This window comes from Serinus canaria, chromosome 4, assembly GCF_022539315.1.
Source record: "Serinus canaria isolate serCan28SL12 chromosome 4, serCan2020, whole genome shotgun sequence".
Classification (NCBI taxonomy): Eukaryota; Metazoa; Chordata; class Aves; order Passeriformes; family Fringillidae; genus Serinus; species Serinus canaria.
Genome location: NC_066317.1, coordinates 48,533,879 through 48,555,611, shown reverse-complemented (window position 1 = coordinate 48,555,611; position 21,733 = coordinate 48,533,879). Strand labels below are relative to the sequence as shown.

At 38.6% G+C, this 21,733-nt stretch overlaps 1 protein-coding gene across 3 annotated transcripts in view; it reads left to right on the top strand.

Moving 5' to 3' along the window:
* Window positions 1–65: 65 nt before the first annotated feature.
* N4BP2 (NEDD4 binding protein 2) overlaps window positions 66–21,733 on the top strand; it is a 35,574-nt gene continuing 13,906 nt past the window's right edge. For 2 of the 3 annotated variants that reach the window (XM_030238932.2, XM_050973923.1), the window contains exons 1-12: window positions 66–162; window positions 3,518–3,639; window positions 4,211–4,325; window positions 4,631–4,803; window positions 7,284–7,615; window positions 9,412–10,642; window positions 11,492–11,616; window positions 12,751–12,839; window positions 14,379–14,455; window positions 16,173–16,328; window positions 17,608–19,907; window positions 21,299–21,384. In XM_030238932.2, the coding sequence (XP_030094792.2) occupies window positions 7,399–7,615; window positions 9,412–10,642; window positions 11,492–11,616; window positions 12,751–12,839; window positions 14,379–14,455; window positions 16,173–16,328; window positions 17,608–19,907; window positions 21,299–21,384 (4,281 nt within the window). In that variant the 5' untranslated portion in view covers window positions 66–162; window positions 3,518–3,639; window positions 4,211–4,325; window positions 4,631–4,803; window positions 7,284–7,398. The remainder of the gene's footprint in view (window positions 163–3,517; window positions 3,640–4,210; window positions 4,326–4,630; window positions 4,804–7,283; window positions 7,616–9,411; window positions 10,643–11,491; window positions 11,617–12,750; window positions 12,840–14,378; window positions 14,456–16,172; window positions 16,329–17,607; window positions 19,908–21,298; window positions 21,385–21,733) is intronic. The other variant, XM_030238933.2, reaches the window with a different exon arrangement.

Here is a 21,733-nt window from a genome sequence, read left to right as displayed (position 1 = left end):
CGGCGCCTCCTCCCGGGCTGCGCTTCCCCGGGCGGCCGGGGAGCGGCGCTGTGTCCCCGCGGCGCACGCCCCGCCCGAGCCTCCCCTTCCCGCGGCCGCAGCCCCGCGCCCGCCACCGGCGGCAGCGAGCGAGCTGAGCTGAGTTGAGCTAAGCTGAGCGAGGTAACGGCCGGCGGGGTCTGGCGGCGGGACCGGGGAGGAGCTTCGCCCTCACCCCGCTCCCGATAGGGCGCGGAGCTGTTCGCCGCGGTCTCCCGGGGGCGGGAAGCGGGCGGCCCCCGCGACGCGTCCCGTATGGCGGCGGGCCCGGGGGACCCGGCCCCGGCGTCACGACAGAGGAGTTGCCTGCGGGTGGGAGGGGAGGTAGTGGGGCGGGGGCGGCGCAGCTTCACCGCCCGCTCGCGGCCGGGCTCCGGGCGCGGGTCGTCGCTGGCGAGAAGCGGCCGCTCCAGTGTGGTCGCGGGAGGGCCCTTCCGCCGCCTGTCTGGGGCCGCCGCTCGGGCCTGCTCTCCCCGGGGCCTTCGTGTGGGCTCGGCGCTCCCCGCCGCTGTGGTGAGCGCCGCGGTGCCGGCGGCCTACCCCCCCTCCGCCCGTCACCGAGTTGCCCGGCCTTCTGCAGTAATCCCGACTGCTGCCCTGCCTGCAGCTGTGGCCGCCGAAGGAAGGGTCGGGGCCGGCGAGTCGGTGGAAAGGCTTCGGCCGCCCGCCCCGCAGCAAGCAGTGCGGAGTGCTGGTGAACTTCGTCTCGTTGCGAAGATAAATTCACCCCGTTCAAAATGAAATCAAAAGATTCTGAGTACTCTGAGGGCTTGTTCATTCCTAATAGTCGAGAACCGCTGAAACGTGTTTATCGTGAGGTTGTTTCTGACCTTTGTAGCATAGTATCCCTCCGAGCTTTGGACAGGATTTGCACTTTTGCTGGACAAGTATCTTAAGGTCACTGGGACTTCGGAGGACCCTGGCTTCAAAAGCGAGAAAAAAAATATACGTATTTACCAGTACTTCTCTTAACTCACGTACTGGAAGACTGAGGACAGGGTGGCTGTTAAGAGAGACTTATATGCTGTTTTATACAGTGCATTGACAAAGTTTAGTCTGCAACTTATCTTGCAGGAGAACCTTACAGTGAAAAGTTGAAAGTAACTTCTTTAGAACTCCAAAGAACTCCAAGAGGAGTGAAAGTTTTAGATAACCCGTCTCTAGTTGTGATTGGAGAGCCAAAGGCTAAAATACAAACGGAGAAAATGAAAGAAGGGCAGAAAAAGTTAAGCATGGCATACGTTTCTAAGGTTGAAAGTTTTATCCCTCATTCTTCCCGGCACAGTCACCCTGACTGGGACGGGGCTTGCTAGTGTCACATGCTTGCAGCACGTGTTTGCAGTTTGGGTTCCTGTAGACTGTGTGAAGAACTGGTGAGGAAAATTTGAAGGCATCAAAGCACGTGTTAAAATCCTGTATTTTATTTTTCAATAAATATAGGCTTCTTACTGTCTCTTGGTTTTTGTTTTGTTTTAGCTACGTAGTTGCTCTCTATTTCTTGTTGCCTTGTTTATACTTTTTTTTTTTTAAATCCTCTTCATTTGTTGTATTAACATTAATCTATTTCATTTGGGGAAACCACTGATATAGAAGGAATATAAAAATGTTACTTGTAGGGCTTTGGGGGATTTTAGGTCTGAGGTGATGTGCAGTCTCTTATCTTTCACTTCTGCCTGTGTACTGATTTGTAATCTATGCTAAATGGCTGACACAGTCGAATTACTATTTCAGGAATGTTTATAGAGCTAAATTTACATGCAGAAGAACTCCATTAAAAAAAATAATCCTTGCATTTTAAGAGGTTGCTGCCTTAGTTTTTCTCACAGAGGCTCTGCTACTATTAACATGCCAGTAGGGCATTAATTCGTTGTTAGTTATACTGGCTGTGTAAGAACTGATTAAGGCTAAGTTTTGAGTAGTCTCTGAAAGCATGAAGTGGGCAAGTTTCAGCTCCAGGACTTCTGGAGTTCTTTTTCCTCTTTCCAAATATCTCTCTGTGACTTCTAGTGGGGAGTTGGAATAAAATCTTAAGCAGTAGTACTGATGTCAGGTGTGGAATTGCAGAAGCACCAACATTACCACAAGATTCACCTTTTTTCAGCCTGCAGCATCACTTCAGAGACTGGGCATAGGTCACAGTAACACAGCTGGGCTGTGTGGCATCTGCACTGGGGACAGCCCAGGTAGCCCAAGACCTCAGCATCCTGGAAGGTCTCCCCTCAAAGCCAAATTTGCCATGGGAAACCCTTTCTTCAGCATGCTTTAGAGAGCTGTGAGCTGTATGGGAGAAGGACATAGAAGGGAAGCTATAAAGGGATCAAGTATCTCTAAATGCCCATAGAAGTGGAAAGATGCTTCCCAAGCAATATGCTGCATATCTGCACTCTCATAATACTAAGGCTACTTGCATTTTTTTTTTTTGCCAAAATCTAAGCTTTGACCTTCAGTGCACAGCAAAAGGAAGTTCCTTTCAAGCAGACCTGGTGGTGGAGAACACACTAGTGGGTTTCCTCCTCCCACATCACTGCTTTAATCATGTTCATCCAGCAGATTTGACTGTCCCTTTCTGGGAGCTCTATGGAAAGGCTCTAGCAAGAGCAGCTTTGTGTCTTGAAAGGAAACTGCATAATGTGGAGTTTCACAGCTACTGTCACCTGTCACCAGATGACTTCCACTGCAGGTTGACTTCTCATGACATGGTGTGTGCAGAAGAGTTTTTGAGTCCTTCCTAGGAAACACAGCTGTGTTCTTCCTGTAGGCTGTGTTTGCTTCATAAGCATCTACTTTAGATGAGTTTGTGCTGGATTTGTACTCTTGAACTTTGTGTGTAGTTGGATGAAGCTTTTGTTTTGTTCTCAAAGGAATACTTACTTTTTGCAGCAGCTTCAAAAGAATCTGTCTGACTTAGGACAGACTTAAAAATCACATAAGTGGAAAAAAATCCTAGCAGAACAGATTGTATAAAGCATGTGTATGTAAGTTAGTTAGGAATTAGACCTATTTGTCAGTGTATTGCCCTTTGTCAGAACTTGATATGACAGAGGAGGACCTTTGTTAAAACTGTTGAACAAGACCTTGGAACAACCCACAGAGTGGAAGAAGGAAAGAGTAGAAAAGATCCTTGAAGTGTTTCCATAAGCACTGTCTTTAGCTGGGTATAAATTTTCACATTCAATAATGAAGTGGCCTATTCCCTTGCTGACTGCTGGCAGAAATGTAAGACAATAAAAGGCTCCCAAACCATCTCCTTTGCTACTCCTACACTTACTGAGAAAAATCTGCTGGAAGGCATATCCTGGTTTTTTCTTTCCTTTTTTGCCTTCCAGTTTTTAGAGGCGACTCAAACATTGTCCAAAAAAGAAAAGCTTCTTATTTTATAAATACTCGAAAGCAAAATGAATTGCTGTAAGTTTGATTTCATTGGCTGCTTTTCCTCTTGTGCTTGTATTTAAATACTTAATAGTTTTTCTCCACTCAGGAAACCTCAAAGTGCAAATGAACAAATGTGGAAATTACCTTTGTTGGAAGGTTGTTCGGCAAAATAATTGAATGGCTTTTCAGCTTTTCCTGGTATGGTTTTTCTGAAGCCGCTTTGTTGAGGTGAATAACTTTCTATGTCTACAACATGTCCTTTGTTTTGTAAATTTGGATTCTCATCAAGTTCATGCTTAAGTGCTTTGTGTGTTTTGATAGCAGTTTTTAATTCTTTGGAGCAGTGGAATGAAGTTAGATGTAAAATGGGAAATGGGTATCTCCATTTCTCATGAAGAGCATTTAGGCCATCACCTTGTCATGTTCGGAGTGTGACAGAATAGTCGTTTCAAATGCTTTACCTAATTTAGGTGTACACTTTCAGTTTGGTTTTGGTTTTTTTGTGTGTTTGGATTTTTTTGTTGTTGATGTTTATTCTTTATTTTATTTTGTTTGGTGGTTTTATTGCTGTTTGGGGTTTTTAAAGTTTGTTTGGAAGCACAAGACTTGTGAGGAGTAAGCTCTAGGCTAATATGTAAAGTGGAATTGTCAGACTTTGAGCTGACCTAACGTCTTTGGTATGTACACAATGGATTAGGAGTTGGCAGATGCTTTGATGAACTGAAGTGCAGTTCTTTAGCATTAGTAGGACTTTACAAATAAGCTGTGTGAGTAACATAATCTTATTTTGATGTGCCAGATTTTTTTTGCCTAATTTCCCACATGGTGGAATGAAACTTGTCTTCACCAGCATGGATATGTAAACTTTTTCAAGATGGTTAAGAACTGTGGCGAAGAACCAAGTGGAAAGACAAGTGAGGAAACTTACATTTATTTCTAGAATTACATTTTTCTAGCTAATTCTTCTGCTATGTTATTTCCTTACCTGATGTAAGTCAGCTTTTTTAGATAAGAAGTCATCTAAAAACTAAATTCAGGTAGATGTTCTTATCCTTAGGAAAACTTACAGCTGAGCTCAGCTTGAAATGTTGGGTACTTATTTAAGATATTAGCTATGCTTAATCTGGTCAAACCTATTAAATGTATTGCTCAGTGTTAAAACTGCTTAAAGTGACCAAAATACAGATTTTAATTCGTATTCTGATTATTCCTTTGTCAGGAGGAAGCAGCCACTTGTACTGACATCTGATTTGTGTATTAGAAAGTATGGTTTCCTGACAGAAGAGTGCATTATAGTTTTTAACAGCAAATCTTTATTAAATGTGCCATCAATGGTGGTTTTGGAAAGATGAGAAAGGATCCACTGTGGGGCAACTCAGTGAAGCTAAAGATGTAAGTCCTGTGCCATTGCTATTTTATATGTATTACAAATAGGAATTTTTTTCCAGTCCCAGCTTGTAAGTATATATTTGCATGTGTGTGTTTGTTTTTTTAAAAAGCTAGAAGGTTTGCATGGACATTACATGATAAATATTTTATATAGCTTGAAATTAAGAAATTGTTCAAAAACCCCAAAAGTAAACCAGATTAAAAAGCTGTCACCACCACCACCCAAACAAAACCAAACCAACCTCTTTTATATGTATGGAGTTTACCTTAAAGTATTCAGAGAAATTTAAAAATATACACAAATTGGGCAGCTTTGTTCATATTGTTTGACTCTTGTGTTGTGTCAAGGCTAGAGACTTTCCTCTGTCCTTAGAAAATGAAGAGAAGTAATACTGATAATTTTTAGCTGTTTGAACTTGGTCACAGTTAAACCAGAAGTGTCTCATGCTGCTTAGTGCTTTTAGTAAACATTCAGTAGTAGTTAGGATACTGCTCTGATCTCTTTGCTTAAAAAATAAGGCCTTGTAATGACCTTGAAAAACTTTCTTTACTGCTGATGATTTCCTAATGCAATATTTTTGATTCAAAGAGTTTTGTGAATACTTGTTTGCTTCTTTTCCTATTCTTGAGATGTGTAATAGGAATTGCAGTCAGAGTATGTTTTTCAGCAGCATGTCCTTACAGGATTGATCATTATAAAAGAGCTGGATTCAAACACTGGCAACACTTGAAGTGTTCTGTTTAAAGTCTGTTGCTGCATACTAATGTCAAGGTGCATGAAGAACTCCCTTGCAGGATCTTTCTTGTGTCAGTGAACCTCTTTGACTGAGGAACAATCACATTTTTTAGCACGGACAACATTGTTTAAGTTAGGACAACCTTTTCTACTGGCTAGAGGATGAATCAATTAGATACAGAAGTTTGGAAAACAAGACCTACTGTAACTTTTTTTGTCATTGCTGAATACTTCTTCATGACAATGAAGAATGATGTAAAGATGTCTAATCAGACAGGTGAACCAAAAAAAGTGTGATGAAAAAACCGCTGCAGTTGTTCCAGCTCAGTCTGGCCAATTAGTATTTTCCACTATGGTTTCTCCTTTATTTTTGGAAGTCTGCTACTTCCTTTTCCTGTGTATTGTTTTCCTTGTCCTTCATTTCAGACTTCCTTGACCTTGTTATTGTTTCAGACATCCATCTGGTTTGTCTGTCTAAAGTCCATATACACATAATAGAAACTCCTGGGATCCTAGAGTTGTCTGTTTTGCTTTCATAACTTTCTGTGACTTGAGAACATAACAGTCAACATTCTGCTAAATGTTCAATCCCTTGGTTGTTAAAAGAGATTGATAGAGAATAATGGAGAAGTGGTGTTTGAATCTGGCACTAATCTGGCATTGTCATTTGTGTGCCAGTGATCCAGGGAGGGAAGGACTAAGTGAAAATGGAAGTGCTGCCTTTGATTTTTCTGCACATGTTGAATTGATCATCACTGGCAAAATACCTTATATAAAAAAAGGTATTTTATGGCTTACTCAGTAATTGTTATTGGTAAATAGTGACTCTTTGAAATTTCAGATTTCAGAGCCTTACTAAGGTTTGCTTCTCAGTAATTATTTGTAAAAAATATAAATTACTTTATGATGATAATAACAAGAACTCAACAGAGCTTTGATACTGATATAAATAAAAAAGGAGACCATGCTGCACTTCATGCTTGTATTTCAATTAATAAATACTTTCCTTTTCTATACAAGATTTATGCAGTAATTGCAGTTATTATAGATGCTGTAATGTAAATAGATGTGTTCAAAGGCTTCACGGCAGAAGGGGGTGGGTGGACAGAAGCCTCTTTTTGCTTTATGGTTTATACAGTTGTAAAGTGTTTTTAACAATTAAAAAAACTCCACACAGGCTGAGGCACTTCTGGATGTCACTTAGTTCAACCCAGTAATCACATTAAGCAGGAGTGCCTGATGCACGTTACCAAGCCCTGAAATAGCCTGATTCAAGCAGGGCTGTTTGGTCAGGTTTTGAGAATGTGTGGGGTTGCAGACTCCACAGCCTCTCTGCCAGTGTTTCAACACTGAAGAACGTCTTCCAGTACTTTCATAAAAGGAGTAGTTTCTGAATGTTTGCTGAATGTAGATGTTCCATAATGTTAATTGATCTTCAGTAGCAGAGGAATATTTGTGAACTGGCCACCTGACATTGCAAACTTTGCTTTTCTGGATTTCTCTTTTAAGCTACATTCTATTTGTTCTTTCTTCCAGATGCAGATTCCATGTCTAGTTAACTGGAAAATAAGGCTGTTCTAGCTGTCAGCCATTTGAAAAGAAAAAAGGCAGACATCTAGGAAATGCTTTCCTGTATGCTTATGTATATTTTTAATCTTTTAGCTACTTAAATAGAAGACATGGAAATGTGATTATGTATTTTATTAAAGTTTTTCTGTTTTTTGTTTTTTTTTTTTTTTATTTTCAGGTCTGCAACTTCTATTCAGTCTATCCCAGTTAGGAGAGCTTTTTTTGTGATTTTTAAGCTTGGTGCTGTCAGCCCCGTGTGAACAAACCAGAACAAAAAGCACACAAAAACCAAAATGCCACGAAAGAGGAAAACTGGTGGGAGTCCTTCTCAGAGGAATGGCAATTCTGACAGGACTGCTGTTGCAATATCCCAGGGGAACCCAAGCCACTTAGTGTCACAAGCAATGCATTATGTCAATAAGGAAGAGCTCTTCAACAGCATGTCAGAGATGTTTTCTGACTTAGATCCTAGTGTGGTTTATATGGTTCTGTCTGAATGTGATTTTAAAGGTAAATAATATCCAGCTGGCATTACAATTTTGTTTCATGTGCAGATAGCTCTTAACTGGTGCAACACTGGGAAAGTTGGTGTGGGTGTTGCAATCATATTTGTGAGTTTAACTTCTTATAAGTAGGTGAGTATGTTTTGAAATTTTACAACCATGTAAGATTCTCCAATTTTAACAATGTTTCTGTGAGCCTGATAAATGGAGCAGTGTGCTTCATAAATGGAGTTACTGTTTAGAGTGGATTGTTCTGTGACACAGAGCAGACAGTGGTGGAGTTGTGAGGGGAATCTGGTTTTTCTAATTAGTTTCTGTGCCATATTCTGCAAGATGCTTAAGCTGTTTCTGCGGGAGGGGTATTTTATGTTCTAGATCACAATTTTTTGATGGTATGCTATATGTGGTCCTGGCAGCATTTGCTTTTCCTAAATACTGAGCTTTTGTTATACATTTATTATGCATTGTCATCTTGTCATGTCCACTGAGCATTAGTTTCTGCAGGATAAATTCTGTTTGCCATGTTTAATTCTCTGCAGCCTTGCTGGAACTAAAGGAAGGAACTAGTTTCTTTCCCTACATTCTGCCAACCTACATACCCAACTCTCCTGGCAGACTATTTTCATATTTATGCCCAGTCCCTCCAATTCTTCTGTGGTTTTAAAATTCCTCTATATGTAAGGTCATTTGCTTATGATAAAAGTACTGCATGAGGTGCTGGGGAATAAGCCACATGGAGCATTTAAATCAATTTGTATTCATATGATCAGATGTTATTAACTGAGATTATTGTAAGAATATGTGCAAAGAAAGCAGATTCTGGCTTTTTTTTTTTGTATGTATGAAAGCTAGGTAACAATTAAAAGGACTGTTTTTATTACCTAAATTGTACAGAGTTTAAAACTTAACAAATGTGAGAGAGTGCTGTTATAATTGTTGTTTATTTTAAAATTGAATTTGATGGAATTACTGATTCATGCTTCTAACTCTTAATAAGATTCAATCTTTACCATAACAGTTTTATCTAAAGCTTATTGGAGAATGCTGTAAACATGTAGAATTCATAGTCTTGTACTGTAAGCAGTAGTTTAAAAATGGAAAGGTTAGCATATTTGAGTGCTAATAAGTTGTTTTCATACAGTACAGAAGCTAGAAGGATGACAAAGATTTTGTTTAATGATTGCAGACAGAGTCATACTTAAATGAGCTTAAAGTTTTTGCTACACTTTCAGGAAAACAGAAGCTTAGCTTTAGGGCTCAGATGTTTGTGCCTGCTTTTCATTTTGTTCATGCTGATCACTGGTACCCTCTACTCAATTCAGTGGCTTTACAAAGATTTAATGCAGATACTGGATTTTTCAGGGGATATTGGATAGGACATTTTAAAGTGGGCTCTAGTGAATATACTTTGCATACTTCTATCTCTTTCATCCTTTGTAGAGTTTTTAGTTCATTTTACACTATTTCAGCTATGTGAGATAGATTAGAAATAAGTATCCATTTAAACATCCAGCTCTGATATTTTTCCAGTTAAAATTTGTAATTTTTAGACAGTATTTCCATAGTAATTTTTAAGTTTATTAGGTTGTTATTTTCAGTATGTCCATATTGAATTCTGCCTTTACTTCCAACGAAAAATGGATCAAGGGAGTTTCAGAAGTTATGTTTAAAGGTGAATTGCTGAACTGTCTTTTGGTTGTTTATTTAGTTGTAATAAATGCTTCCTCAAGTGAAAAACTGCATGCACGTTAGCTTGGGTTCGTTTAGTTGACTATGCTTCATTCTCTTTATCTTACCCAACAGTAGAAAACGCTATGGATCATCTCCTGGAGCTGTCCACCCATGCCAAAGGAGTAGCATCTTCAAAAACCTTGGGATTTGATTTAGCAGCATCATCATTACCTCTTGTTAATCAGCAAAGATCTGTTGAAAATGAAAGAATGGGGGAAGGTACTGCAGCACATAGTTATTCTGGAGCTGCAATAGAAAAGGTCCTGTCACCTGGTGTGCAGCTGACTGGAGAACTGGATTCCCTTCTAGAAAATGCCTTTCAGAGTTACAGCTTGAGTGAGGAATTGCCTAATTCTGCAAATGACCAAATAGTACATGAGCACCCTATGGAACAGGGTGGTTTTACCAAATTTCCTGAGTGGGAAAAACCTGATTCGGTTTGCAATGTCCTACGTTTTCCACAGCAAGCAGAGACAAATAATGAGGTTTTAGAAAACTTCTGCTGTTCCCAGCCGCCAGTGAGTCAGCTGAGCATCCAGACAAGCTCACCGTCTGCATCAGGCAGTTTTGCAGAGATACTGGAAGATTCTGATATGTTGGAAATTCAAGTTCAGCATGATGTGGCTTCAGAAGTGTATAAACTATCAAATGGAGAAATATTGTGTGAAAATTCTGATCAGACACAAGATACTGTTTTGGATCAAAGTAGTGTGACTGCTCCTTCTTGTGGGTCCTCCCAAAGACCTATTGAACTTGGAGCAGCTGTTTCTGGAGATCCTAATTCAAGGTGCCTGGAACAACATGAAGATGCAGTGACTGCCTTTAGCAGTTACCAGAGTGCTTCTCTTCCAGAGGCGTGTATCTCTCCTGAAACATCCAGTTCCAAAACACAAAAACCCACAGATACTCAGCAAATTGAGCAGGGTTATAACTTAAATTTTCCTACACCATCAGGTCAGTCTCAACAACACTGGAATCTCATGGCTCCCGTGTTTTACCCATCCAGTGGAAGTCACAGCTTTGTAATTCCTGTGGCTGCCAGTCCAGGGCAGTGGAGACCTGTTTCTGACTGTAGAACTTCGGAAAAAGGACTTTTTCTTTCCTCCCCAGTGGTTTCAAATGCCTGGGATGGCAGCTCTTCTCTGAAGGTATGGGGAAATCAAGATAGAAACTCAAAATTGAACCTCCCGCAAGCACAGCAACCACGTGTTTGTCACATGATGAGAAAAAAGATGCAACTAATAGGTCAAGTACTTGTTCTTCTCAGAGGTGTTCCAGGATCAGGAAAATCATATTTGGCAAGGTAGAACATTTATATTGTGAGCTTCTAAAAAACCTGCTTATTAATGTACAGAATTTGGCCTAGGCAGAGACAGATTTTTTTACAGTTCACTTGTAAATAGTAATGCGTGAACCCTAATTGCAAGCTATGCAGTACATCCAGTATGGTGGGTAATAACTGCTGAAAGCAGAGTTGTTTGCAGGTCCTTTCCTGGTGGAAATTGAAATAGGAATGATGAGCTTCAACTTCTATCACTGAACAAAGGAGTTTGTCAGCAGAGCATCATCATTGCTGTAGTGTTAGGTCTTCTGTATTCTTTCAGTCCCAGTTTATTTCTAATGTTTTCTTCGAATAACACTGATGGAAATATGCCAGCTCTTTACAGGCAGAAATTCCCCTTCTATTGTGTGACTTTTATTATATATGTATATGTTAAGCTTCTTGGGGGGAATTTTTGATTCCTTTTCTTACTCTCTGAAAGCCTAGATTGAACTAAGACTCCTTTTGACTGACACCTGAAACATGTGGTGCAATTAAGACAGGATATTTGTCAGTGTGAAGGTATGTCGCTACATGTAGATGGAAAAATACCTCCCTTGATGTTTTGAAATGAGAGGCATGTAGGGAAACTACATCAGCTCTCTCCCCTAGATAATCCTCATCCTTTGGAAAAAACAAGGGAGGGAAATTATTATAGATCATATTTACTTGGAGGTTGATTTTTTTTCCCTCCTCTTACCTACATTTGCTGCTTCCATTCCAAATAATTTTAGTTTTGTGCAAGAGACTAAAAAAATTATGTATGGTAGTAGACCATTGCAGCTTGGGAGGAGAAGGGGAAAAAGCTGTTTAATTCTTGATCTCTCACAGGAATTTGCTTGAGGACAATCCAGGTGGAATCATTCTTAGTACTGATGATTACTTTTACAAACATGGACAATACCATTATGATCCTGATTGCTTAGGGGAAGCACATGACTGGAACAGGAAACGAGGTGAGATATAAATAAGGGATTAGCTTGCTCACAATTCAGTGCTTGTGTGCTGTTTAAAAATCTGCCTGGCTTGTTACGTGACAAGTGTTTACGCCATCATAGAAGTATTTTTTAATATGTGCAGAAAAAGAGTATGAGCACAAACTCAGAAGTCATCTGTTCATTGTGTGTTTTGCAATTAGAAATGCCACTGTCTTTGTCAAGAGTATGTTTTGTACTGTAGTATATAGTATGTATTTTGGGTAGTGTCCCATTTCTAGAGTGGTTACCTACACCATCTCCCAGAAATATTTCTTCTGAGATGATCCATAATATACATATGCAGTAAGTAATTAATACACAAATAATACACAGATATCTTCCTACTCTTAGTTACCTTTTTTTTTTCTCTTGTACACAAAACTGTTGTCAAATTTAAACAAAATTATAAGAGCAAGACAAAATAAATTATTTTTTCCCCATTTCGTAATTGGATGGGGTTTTTTGACAGTGACCTGTGCTAAACTCAACATAGAACAAGTTTTTAATCTTTTACTTCCTAAGTTTGAGCCATGATCCCTTTTTTGCTGTCAAATTTCTAGTGGAGAAATGAAATAATAAATGTGGAATTGTTCAGACACATTGTAACGTCTACAGAAACATGGTTCTGTGTCTCAAAGTTAGTGGTTCTATACATTTCATTAATGTGTATTTAAATTACAATAATTCTTTTGGTTTTTCATATTTTATACAGTTTACAGAGTGGACTAATCTTAAGACTGTTATAAAGCCGAGAATTTTGTATGCAACAAAGAAGTCCACTTTAAGGTGATCATGTAGATTTTTTAGTTTAATTTACTGATTGATTAGTCATCTTGATGCATTTTACATCTACATTTTCATTCCTTGATTATCATACATACATTAATTCAAAAGCTAATGCCATATCTCAGTAGCTTTACATGTGAGGGGGGATTTCTGAAATAAAGGGCCTTGGAACAGATCAAGCTATGGCAAGAGTTGTTTACACAGTGGTTAATCATTATAGACTATCTATGTAAAAATAGAAAAAATTAGAGAATGAGTATTAATATGTTCACCCTATTGTAATGAAATTAATTGTATTACATTGTTTTGTGCATGTGTATTTTTCAGCCAAAGAAGCATTTGAAATGCAAATCTCTCCTATAATAATTGACAACACAAACATACAAGCATGGGAGATGAAGCCTTATGTTACTTTGGTTAGTATTACAATTTGACCAATGTGAAAAGAGGTTATTGTCTAGCGTGGCAACAACGTATGTTTTAAATTGAGAGCATCTTTCATAGTCTAGCTTCTATTCCACAAGGAAGTCTGGAGTAAAAAAGCCAGTGTTGCATGGAATCATATTGCCCAGTGTCATGTTGTGTTGCATGACTCAGCGTCATGTGGTATATGAGCATTAACCAGGCCCAGTTACCAAAGGCAAAAGCCAAGTGCTTTGTTCTTGGGGCCAAAAGCAAATGTTGTTGAAGAAACTGGATTTTGTTCCTCTTTTATATGATCAGTAAAATTAGAAGCTGCTTTAGAAGTGCAGTCAACACTAATGAACGAGTGATGTGTGATGCTCTGTAAAACTTGAAAACTCAGTTCCATCTTAAATATGACGTAGAGGCAGATACCAGTAGGAGGCTAGAGTTACCAAATGTTGCTAGCTTGCTTGAAGTTATGCAGATTTGCTTAATACTTTTTGTTGAAATGATCCTACCTTTTCACATAATAGTTTTTAAATGGTCATCAACACTTGTAGAGTCTAGAGTGTATTTTGCTGTTGATCATTGACCATATTGGTTGGTAGTTAGAACAATATTTTATAAAATTGGTTCTGATTAACTGAAATAATACATTACAGAAAAGTATTATAATGTAGATCTGGGATTTCTCCTTGCCTGTTACAGAAATAGAGCAGAGAGTGTAGTACATATAATTGACAGCTTTTGAGCAGATACCTTATATATGCTGCATGTGCAAATGGATTAATGAACAGTGAGACTTGGGCACACATAATTTTGTTAATAAAATGTTTATTTTATTATCCTTGTATTTATTAGCAACTGTCAGATTAGCAGTTCTTTTGTAAGTTATGTCTTTCATTTTGCTGTATACTGAAATCGAGATGCAACAAGAGTTCTTGCAGAAGTGCAGTGTTTGGTACAGTGATAAGATTTTTTTTCTGAAAACAGGAATGGGGAGAAACAGCACAGTACTTGCAGTGTTTCTCCTGATTAGACTTTAGGCTCCTTTTCTGTCATGATGAGACTGAACTATATAGAAACCATTTACCTGCAGCTTGGTCAAGTTTCCAATGTGGCAGGAAGGCTGTCCACAATAGCTGTGCTAATGTAACTGAATTGCTTGTTTTGGAGCTGGGTCACATCTGGTCAGCTCTGAATGTAAGCTGTGTGCTTTCCTCTGTCTTGGAGAGGCTGTGCAGACATATGCATGCTGTATCTGGAAAGAGGTGATGTTTTATAGTATTGTCTCAGAGAAGACACATCATGGCATACATTTAATTTTATGGTAAGAGATACATATATGTTTTTTTTTTAAATCTCAGTTTATATAAACTGAAGTGCAACACTGAACAAAAATGTTTGTTCCAAATGTTTTATTCCATAGGTATCAAAAATACAAAAATCAGCTTTGAAGAAGCAAGCTATGCCTATAGTGTGATTTGTCATAGAAATAAGAAATGGGTGATGTGGCATGTTCTGTTTCATATTACATCTCTTTTATTCAGGCTCAGCAGTTCAAATACAAAGTAATGTTCCGAGAACCAGACACTTGGTGGAAGTTTAAACCAAAAGAACTTGAAAGGTAAGAATGTAAAGGAAAATAACACACTGCACAATACAAGCTATGGTTTTAAAAAAGGTGTTGTTTAGTACAATGGCTAGTGAAGTAGCAAGGTATCTGTCAGAATTTTTGTGATAATTAGTAACTTGTTAATGATAGTTTGTGGATTTTTTTATGTATGTATTATAAGATCTTCAGTCACTTCAGTTACATTCAAAAGGTACTGTTAGCAATAGACACTGTGATGTTTTCATTATTAGAGTTCTTTGCATGTAAGGTACAGTGACTGTTCCTTTGGGTCACTGTGATTGCAAAAATTATGTCGGGTTGGAGCTGGTTTTGCATTCTGGTCTGTTGCTATAGTTGAAGTGTTTCTGCTGTCATTGAATTTAGGGCAGTCAGCACCTCATGGCCTAAGAGGGACAAACCTCTGTGCATCATTGTTGCTTACCTCTTCTTTAGCAGGACTTTTTATTACTTAGAGCTGAAATCAGCAAGACATAAACCCTATGTAAGTGAATAATAAAACATAAGAAAACATAATGAGAAAATTGGCTAGGTGCCAGGTTCAAATGTTGTGTGTCCAAAGTGAAGGCCTGTGTCCCTCTGGGGAGGGACTGCAGCTCTTAAATTCCTTTTTATGACTTGGATGCTGGGACATAGTGCACTCTTAGCAAATTTGCAGTTGATATGGAACTGAGCAAGAGTAGTTTATTCAGTCTTAAACAGAGATAATTGAAGAATAATTGTGTTGTTTTCAGCTACCTTTTGAAACATTATAGAGAAGACTAAAAAGAATTGTGCAGGGGTGGGACAAACCAAACATCATCAGGTTGGAGCTCTAGATTACATAAAAGAAAAAAGCCCAACATTTACTTTAAAGGTGGTTAGGTACTGAAAGAGTTTGCCCATAGAGTTTATAGACTTTCAGTCATTTCGGATTTTCAAAATCATACAAAAAGCTGTGGGCAACCTGATCTAGCTGTGCTTCCTCTGAGTAGGAGACTGAAGTATGGAGCTTCCAGAGGTCCCTTCCAACAGAAGTTATTTTGTGATTTATAGTATCTATTGTCATCTGAATTTGCGTGTTTAGCTTAAGGTTGGGTGCATTTTAAGTAGGGTAGGAAGATTATTTTCCTTCTTAAAATAAAAGTTAAACTTTTTCTTCTGTGTTTTCAATTTCTCTTGTACTATCCTTGACAAGATTCGCTTGTTCTAGGTGGCACTGCAGCAGAATACAGTGCTAATTGGTGCTTAACAGAGTTAGTGAAAGTTTCTGGCCAAAGGGTGTCTGGAATAATAGGTGAATAGGTTTTCTTCAAGGCTCAACAATTTCTTAGTTTAGCAAAAGCAAGGAAAAAAGACTGAATTCAGAAGTCTTCTGTACCCTGTTTGGTATCCTGCATCCCTGTCAGAATCTGATATAGTGTATTTTCTGAAACTTTTATGAGGAAGATGCATTATTAGAACAGTTTTAGATTTTAATGTTATGCAAAACATCCAACTGCCATACAGGGAGACCAGATGGGGTGGAGAAGTGGAGCAGCAGTTTGTCTCATATGTCCTCTTTGCAACGCCTTAGTGCACTGATACAGAAAGAATTGCTGTTTCACAGCTTTTCATCTGGCTCCCTGAATTCTTTGGTTAGTCTTACTGTAAATTTATTAAATTATTCTCCTTTGTCATTGTAATACAGAAATTTGAAATGGCTTTATTTTTGTTTGTTTTCAATTCATAGGAGAAACATTCATGGTGTATCTAAAGAAAAGATCAAAAGAATGTTGGAACGGTATGAACGCTGCCTCACTGTTAGATCAATATTGGATTCTTCAGTTCCAGACAAATCAGAAGCTGCTGGTTGGAGTGAAGATCCTTCTCAGGAGGAAAGCCAGAGGTTAGATTCTTTCACTAGCTTTGTAGCATCAAATAAAAGTTTTGTTGCTATGAAGGTAAAAGGCTAAAAATGTAGCCTTTTAGCTTCATAGCAACAAAACTTGAGTAATAATGTCAAACGGTGAATGCATTGAAAATGACAGTTAAATAACACCAAAAAATCCCTACATAATTTTTTAAATTTTTAAGAATTTCAGGATTTTCAGAAATGAGTAGTCAAGGGACCTAGTCATCTTACCAATGCTTTTGAAAGCCTCCCATTATGGCAGTATTACTTTTCAAGAAGCCAATCTTGACTGACTTGCTGTTATCTTAGAAATGTGTTGTTGGGTGTATGCTATAGATACAAAGCGCCTAAAGTCTATAAATTGTTATTTAGAAGAATGTTGTCCCAAATAAGGGTACATTACTATTTCCAAGTTCGTATGTTGATATTAGATTCTGTCTTTGTGGTAGAAGGTGTATTCTCTGTGCAGTAGTAACAGGTTTTACTTGCTCTTCAGTATACTTGATTTAAACTTGCCTGGGTTTCCGTTGGCTGGATCCAGGACTGTTCTGTAGTTGCCAGGCTGGATCATTCTATGTATTGTAGTTCACGGGAATGGCACTCCCCAGTTCAGTGCCCCCACTGAGGCTCCCAAACCACACGCTGCTCGTTCGCTCCCCCTTCTCTTCCCGTTTCTGCTCCAGCAGTGACGTGAGGTGGTATAGAATAACCTCTGTGTTCTGGCCAAAACTGGGACACATAGGAAATCAGATTTTATTTCACTTATTTATTATTTCACTTGGGTTTTGCATGTGTGATGTATTTGAAATGATAATTAATGGAATGTAGTTGATTGTGAAAAACGGTTTGATGAGAAAAGGCACATTCTCTCCTAGTTAATGTCTAGATTGTCTTTAGCATTAAGCCAACAGGAGAGACCAACAGTCATTAGTTAAAAGTATATTTACCAGACTTGCTGGTCTGAATGAGGAAGTGTCTGGCAGCAAAGTGCTTTGATACAAAACTGAATGCTGGAAATGGGATGGGGGGGTAGACTGAGAAAGTATTCTTAGCCCTGTGCTCTAGTAAGAAGAGCACAAAAGCAGGTTACTTAAGAAAGTACTTACTAAAGGAAAGTTCATCTTTGCTTAGCTCCTTTTTTGTTGAGGAGTGTTGGAGTTACAGCTAGTTATAAATTTGTTTTCCTTCTACTAGAAGTCTAACTAGGTTAAACTCTCTATGCTGTCTCTAAGGTTTGAAATGGGTTTATATTTCATTCCAATTTGTCTTTCAGAAAGAGAGAGGCACATTCTGGTGTAAAGGAAGAAGAATGTTTTGCTTCCAAGGTGGAGCCTATTGAATTAGCTGAAGTTGATAAAACTTCTCCCAGTATTTCTCCAAAATTAGAAAGTAGTTGTGACCCCGAGCATTTTCAGAAAGAGGAAAAAGAAATGGAAACTATTTTAGTGGAACGCAATCCTGAGAAAAGCACTGTTCAAGATGACGTGGAAATTAATTTATCAGATTGCATTAAAAGAGAGCTGCCCTTGGACAAGAAAGAAGAAAAGGGATTAAAAACAGAAGAAGAAAATACTGAAGCAGAAATGGATGAGGTTGATGTGATTCCAGCTGAAGAGACTGTGAATTTACACACAGGTGGAGCTGAGGAGCACAGTGATAACAGCAGTCTCAAAGTTCAAACTGCAGTTGAACAATTGGGCGGAATGTGTGTGGAACCAAAGTCAGCACAAATGAGTAACATGGTGGAACCAAGCAGTTTGTCTTTTGATGCATCAGGAAAACCAGAACTACTAAACTTTCTGGGTGACTGGCCCATGGAACAAACAATGGGACAGAGAGTCAAAAGATCTAGAAGACTAGAAAAATCTCCTCTGAAGAGTGATAAGGAAAGTGAAACTCCCAGTCAGCAGCATTCTGAGATAGGTAAAGAGCAAGTGGGCCTGCCTGAGACATGTACTGTTGAGAAAGGACATGAGGCCTGTAGCTGTTACTCTGTTAGTTCAGCTAAAGTTACACCAGAATTGGAAATGTTAGGATATTGGCCTGTCTCATCCTCATTAGAACAGAGACAGCAAAGGTCAAGGAGAATGAGAAAGACAAATTTAAATCAGTGTGATGAAGACAAAAACACTGAAGACGACACTAATATGAATGCTCTTGAAACTGTACGTGTGATTCATGGTTCACCTGTGAACACTGAAGGGCAACCAGATATAAGGAGTTTTCCTGTGCACCAAAAGGAAATAGTAGCTAGTGAAACAGTAAATGAGGAGAAATCCCAGCAAAGTAAGAGAACAAAGAAACATCACAAATTAGCCCTCACTTTTACAAACAGCAGCTTGGTACACCCCAGAGAAGAGGACCACTTGTCTAAACTTACTCTGGCAGAAGAGAAAAAGGAAACTGACTTATGTAGGCAAAAAAGTAGCCATTCACAGACTGAATCACAGGACTTTGCTCTTCTGTGGAGATTAGAAAAGAAAATGCTTTTTCCTGAGACAACAAAAATATTGCATGGCAGGTTAGATGGCTTCAAACCCAAAGACATAGATAATGTCTCAGATTCTCAGGATAAAATACCCTATCGAGTTACTTATGATAAAAGTACTTTTGTGGAGGAAAGTGAGCTTATCAATATTGATGAGTCTGAAAAACTAGATATACTCTGTAAGCTCTTTGAGTCTGTTTCATTTGAAGCTCTGAAAGATCTGTATGAAAGATGTAACAAAGACATAGACTGGGCCACAGGTCTGCTGTTAGACTCTGATGAAAAGTTACGTAAAGCTGTTGATACTGAAAGCTTTCAGGTAAGCGAAGCTGAGCCAGTGGTCACAGACCTTGATTTCAAGGCAAGTATAAACTATGATGAGAATCTCAAAGACTGCAAACAAGGCCCACAACTACCTGGGGCTGGTGATACCTTTGAGACATTAGAAAGCAAGGACTCATCACTCAGCATTGCAGAAAGTAGGGCTGCCAAGACAGCTGTGGTAAGTGCTGATGTTTCTGACTCACTCACTGCTACCTCATTGGATAATTCAAAGGAACTGAAAAATTCTGTGGATTCTAGAACCAACACAAGCAACTCAGCAGCAGGTGTCATTGAGCTGTCTGTTTCAGGAAAGCAGAAGGGAGGGAGTGAGAATCCTCTTGAAGAAACTGCAAATAAGCCATCACTTTTACAACTTGATGCTGGTTTGCTTCATGATCCTAACACCACTTCTACCAATTTGAAATCTGAATTAAACAATGAAAGTGACAGTAACCCTTCAGAAAGCAATGCCAAAAATTCCAAAGGGACTGGTTTGTTACTGGAAATGGATCGTGCATCTCTGGTTGTTCCTAGGAGCAATAAAGAACTGGAGATGGATAAAGAAAGTCAGGAGAATTCCAGGGAGATATGTGGCAAAGAAGAAGTTGACACTCCAAGCTGGGCTGCAACTAAAGCCAAGAGACAAAGCCCTATACCAGCATCACATGCAGCCTTCAGTATAGATTGCCTAGAACTAACATTGCCTCCTGAATTGGCACTCCAGCTGAAAGAGATATTTGGACCTGTTGGCATTGATGCAGGTATGATGTAATTATGTACGTGTTTTTATGAAAAAAAAAATTATTTGGGTAGGAAACCTTTCTTTCTTTGCCTGTGCTTTTTTCCCTTCATGCTTGAGTTTTAGGGAATAAGTTCCTGTAATTCTTAATGATACTGGCAGTTGATGTTGTTATTGCAGAAATAAAACTGATCTAAGCATGGCATGAAATATAAGTGCAGTAGTGCTACCTTCTGCCTTTGTCTTTTTGTACATGCACATACTTCAAAGTATAAAGAAAATATATTGGCTTATTTGCATCCTGAGCAACAGGCATTTGAGCTTATATTCAAACTCTGAAGAGATATTTAGATGATAAGGAATATGCAAATTCTGACTGATTAGGAAAGAAGAAAGGAAGAAAAACCTTTAGGCATCACTTAAGTTGAGAACAAGAAGATGGATGGTTAAGGGAAATGAAGGTGGCTGTGTACTTAAAAGATGACAACAGACCTGTCTGCTGGCAGATTATGGTTAAGGAAGCCATAAACAGCTTGAACATGCTTCTCAAAAGCTAAAGAATGATAGAAAAAGAAAAATAGGAGGAATATACAGCTTGATGTTTTTCTCTCTTTTTTCCCCCACACTTTTTCCTTTTTTTTCTCATTTCTGTCTTTCATCTTGAAGATTGCTTTATGTGAAACCCTGGATACCTGATTTATTGGTGGGTTTGAATACTGGCCTCTTTGCCTTACATGCCTAGCTCCATAAAAAAAAGTTTGTTTTTTATAGCAGAAAAGTGTTTTATTGTGTCTGAAGTATGCCCAGCATTTTTATTTGATACATACACGCTTCTTGCTTTTTTTATTTTTGAAAGGGTGAGAAATACCCATTTTAGGAAAAAGAGCTTTTGTTATGATACCATGATAATTTCTGCTGTTTCCTTTAGAGTTTGGGGGGATGCTTGGAGTTTGTCTTTCTGAGTTTGTGTGTTGGAATGGAGGGACGTGGCTCATGTTGGGCTGTGGTGGGTATGATGTACAGAAAAGCAGTTGCCATGTGGATTGCAATGGATCACAGGGAATCAAAGTTTCATGGATGAAACTGTTGTTTTCAATCAACAACAGCTTTGTAAAAGAAAGGTCTGCTAGAAAAACTGAAAGCAGGAGGAAAAATACCATTGTCCAGGTAGTCATATTTCAAAAATATACAGTTAATGTTAACTTGTTTCTTTCCTAGCCTTTCAGAGTTTTTGAACACCTGAAAACAATTTCTGTGGAATGTGCTTTTTTGTTTAGAAGTTTTTTTTAGGCATAACCAGTTTATGTAGAATATCTAAAGTTAAAATTACTAAGTCTAGGATGCTGTACTTTAATTGCTTACATAAGTTTTTATAGACTGCTTTCAATGAATATATTCTCTTTGTTCCTCAAGGTTCACTAACTGTTGAGGATTGTGTGGTTCATATTGATCTGAATTTGGCAAAAGTGATTCATGAAAAATGGAAAGAATCTATTCTGGTCAGTAGATTTCTTGCTTATGATATGTTGTGGCATGCCTGTATTTTGTCAGACCATTTGTCTGCATAAGTCTTGGTCTAAAGGTGTTATCTTTGCAAGAACAATGATAAAATGTATAGTCGTTTGTAAAATTAAATGTGTGGAGTGTATCAGTATGTCATAATCATTGGAGCTATTGAAAGATATTTTAAGGGATGTTATGAGTGCCTCATCATGAAAACAAGATTCTTAAAAAAGAACAATCATAGTGCACAATTTCACTACAAGATTGATGAAGAATTCCATAGGCAAAAAATCCTTATTGGTTTTTTGACCTGTAAAAACAATTATTTCATGAATTATTCTGTAT